This window comes from Etheostoma cragini, unplaced genomic scaffold (genome assembly GCF_013103735.1).
Source record: "Etheostoma cragini isolate CJK2018 unplaced genomic scaffold, CSU_Ecrag_1.0 ScbMSFa_504, whole genome shotgun sequence".
Lineage (NCBI taxonomy): Eukaryota > Metazoa > Chordata > Actinopteri > Perciformes > Percidae > Etheostoma > Etheostoma cragini.
The window spans coordinates 1-2,500 of NW_023269101.1; the positions used below are offsets into that span (position 1 = coordinate 1).

The 2,500-nt window shown below is 37.0% G+C and overlaps 1 protein-coding gene across 4 annotated transcripts in view; it reads right to left on the reverse strand.

Annotated features, from left to right (window-relative positions):
• Window positions 1-1,524: 1,524 nt before the first annotated feature.
• Window positions 1,525-2,500, reverse strand: part of LOC117941295 (myb-related protein B-like) — a 5,067-nt gene continuing 4,091 nt past the window's right edge. For 2 of the 4 annotated variants that reach the window (XM_034866362.1, XM_034866361.1), the window contains 2 exons: window positions 2,443-2,500; window positions 1,525-1,898 (listed from right to left, as the gene is read on the reverse strand). The exon at window positions 2,443-2,500 is cut by the window's right edge and continues 69 nt beyond it. In XM_034866362.1, the coding sequence (XP_034722253.1) occupies window positions 2,480-2,500 (21 nt within the window). In that variant the 3' untranslated portion in view covers window positions 1,525-1,898; window positions 2,443-2,479. The remainder of the gene's footprint in view (window positions 1,899-2,442) is intronic. The other 2 variants (XM_034866363.1, XM_034866360.1) reach the window with 2 other exon arrangements.

Below are 2,500 nucleotides of genomic sequence, written 5' to 3' on the forward strand. Positions count from 1 at the left end.
TGTGTGTGTGTGTGTGTGTGTGTGTATATTATTGAGTGTGTGTGTGTGTCTGTGTATATTATTGTGTGTGTGTGTCTGTGGGTCTGTGTGTGTGTGTGTGTATATTATTGTGTGTGTGTGTGTGTGTGTGTGTGTATATTATTGAGTGTGTGTGTGTGTGTGTGTGTGTCTCCATCTACTGGATCATTTGCAGTACTTCCCTAACTGTTTAATAACCTTCATAGATGTGTTTCCATGTAACTTTATGTACTATGTGTATAAGTACACACTTTATTACACATTTAACTTCTATGTGTACACAGTAGTCAGACGTTACGGCGGCCATCTTTGTTTCTAGATGAACCTTATGTGTGTTTCTGTGTTGACAGCAACACACAGACCACTCCACTTCCCTTTCTGGGCCGTTAAAGACGTTTCTTATGAAAATCTGAAATATAACTTCTCCATGTATTAAATATCTTTGCAGAATCTGTCAAAAGAAAACAAAATCCGTCCCCCAAAACAGGAAGAAATACACCTCGTATTTCGGTCTTCGGCGCCGCCGGCCAAGTCATCGCCACTCAGGGCGTAGCATGGCGCCGTGCTGTGTCTCTGGGCTTTAGTTCAATTTCTATTTTAATTCAGTTTTATTTATATTATCAATATAACTAGACCTCTCTATAATCTACAGGTAGAGCAGGTCTAGACCTCTCTATAATCTACAGATAGAGCAGGTCTAGACCTCTCTATAATTTACAGATAGAGCAGGTCTAGACCTCTCTATAATCTACAGATAGAGCAGGTCTAGACCTCTCTATAATCTACAGATAGAGCAGGTCTAGACCTCTCTATAATTTACAAATAGAGCAGGTCTAGACCACTCTATAATTTACAAATAGAGCAGGTCTAGACATCTCTATAATCTACAGATAGAGCAGGTCTAGACCTCTCTATAATCTACAGATAGAGCAGGTCTAGACCTCTCTATAATCTACAGATAGAGCAGGTCTAGACCTCTCTATAATCTACAGATAGAGCAGATCTAGACCACTCCAGAATTTACAGATTGAGCAGGTCTAGACCACACTCCAGAATTTACAGATTGAGCAGGTCTAGACCTCTCTATAATCTACAGATAGAGGAGGTCTAGACCACACTCCAGAATTTACAGGGACCCAACAGTTCTAGTAGTTTCCTCCAGAGCAGCAACAGGGCCACAGTGGAGAGGCAGAAACCTGGGACAGACCCAGACCCAGACCCAGACCCAGGCTCTTGGTGCTCTTAGTGTACATCCCAACAGACGTTCAGACTCTGGAACAATGTTAATAAAGTTGTATGTGAATATTTGCATAAAACAATACAAAGATGTCGTGTTGAGTCACCACAGAAGATTTAATTCATTAAAAACAACATTCATTTTTTGGGGTAAAATTAGTTTGTGTCGCGTTCAGTTTTTATCCAAAGTGTAAACATTTAGTTTTAAACATAAAGTGTCTTTGTGTCAAAAACAAGAACAAGATTTCAAGAAATAAGTACAATAAATACGTTAATATGTATATAGAGATCTTTAAAATATAAGTTAATATGTATATACAGATCTTTAAAATATAAATTAATATGTATATACAGATCTTTAAAATATAACAAATCCACATCTTTTTCAGTAAAACTACCACATACAGTTAAAAACTTTGTTTAAAATGATAAAAATATGTTCTCATGTTTATTGTTAAAATCCATTTTCAGTAAAAACACATAAAACCAGACGTTGGACACGTAAACTGCTAAATAAATCAATAAGAGCCGTGCAGTGTGTGAAGCTAAATGCTGACTCATGATTAGCTTCCTGAAGCTAACGATATTTAATATTTAATGTTTAATATGAGGCGTCACGGCGGCTTCTGGACCGACGGAAGAACCTGACGGAGAAAAAGCCTCAGCAATAAATCATGTCTGTTTTTCTCAGAACAGACGATTATTAATCTGTCCTTAAATATCATTAATAACAGAATTAACTTCCCTGACCTCCTCCTCCTTAACCCTTTAAAAACTGACTGAAAACTGACCAAAAAATGACTGAAAACTGACAAAAAAATGACAAAAAAAATGACAAAAAATGGCTGAAAATTGACCAAAAAAATGACCAAAAACTGAATGAAAACTGACCAAAAACGGACTGAAAACTGACCAAAAAATGAATGAAACTGACCAAAAAATGACTGAAAACTGACCAAAAAATGACTGAAAACTGACAAAAAAACGACAAAAAAAACTGACCAAAAATGGCTGAAAATTGACAAAAAAAAAGACCAAAAACTGAATGAAAACTGACCAAAAAATGACAGAAAACTGACCAAGAACTGACAGAAAACTGACCAAAAAATGAATGAAAACTGACCAAAAAATGAATGAAAACTGACAAAAAAATGAATGAAACTGACCAAAAACTGGTGTGAGACTCACGGCTGCCGGTGCTGAAGACGCCGATGGTTGGAGGTGATCACGGCTCCACGTAGAGGCG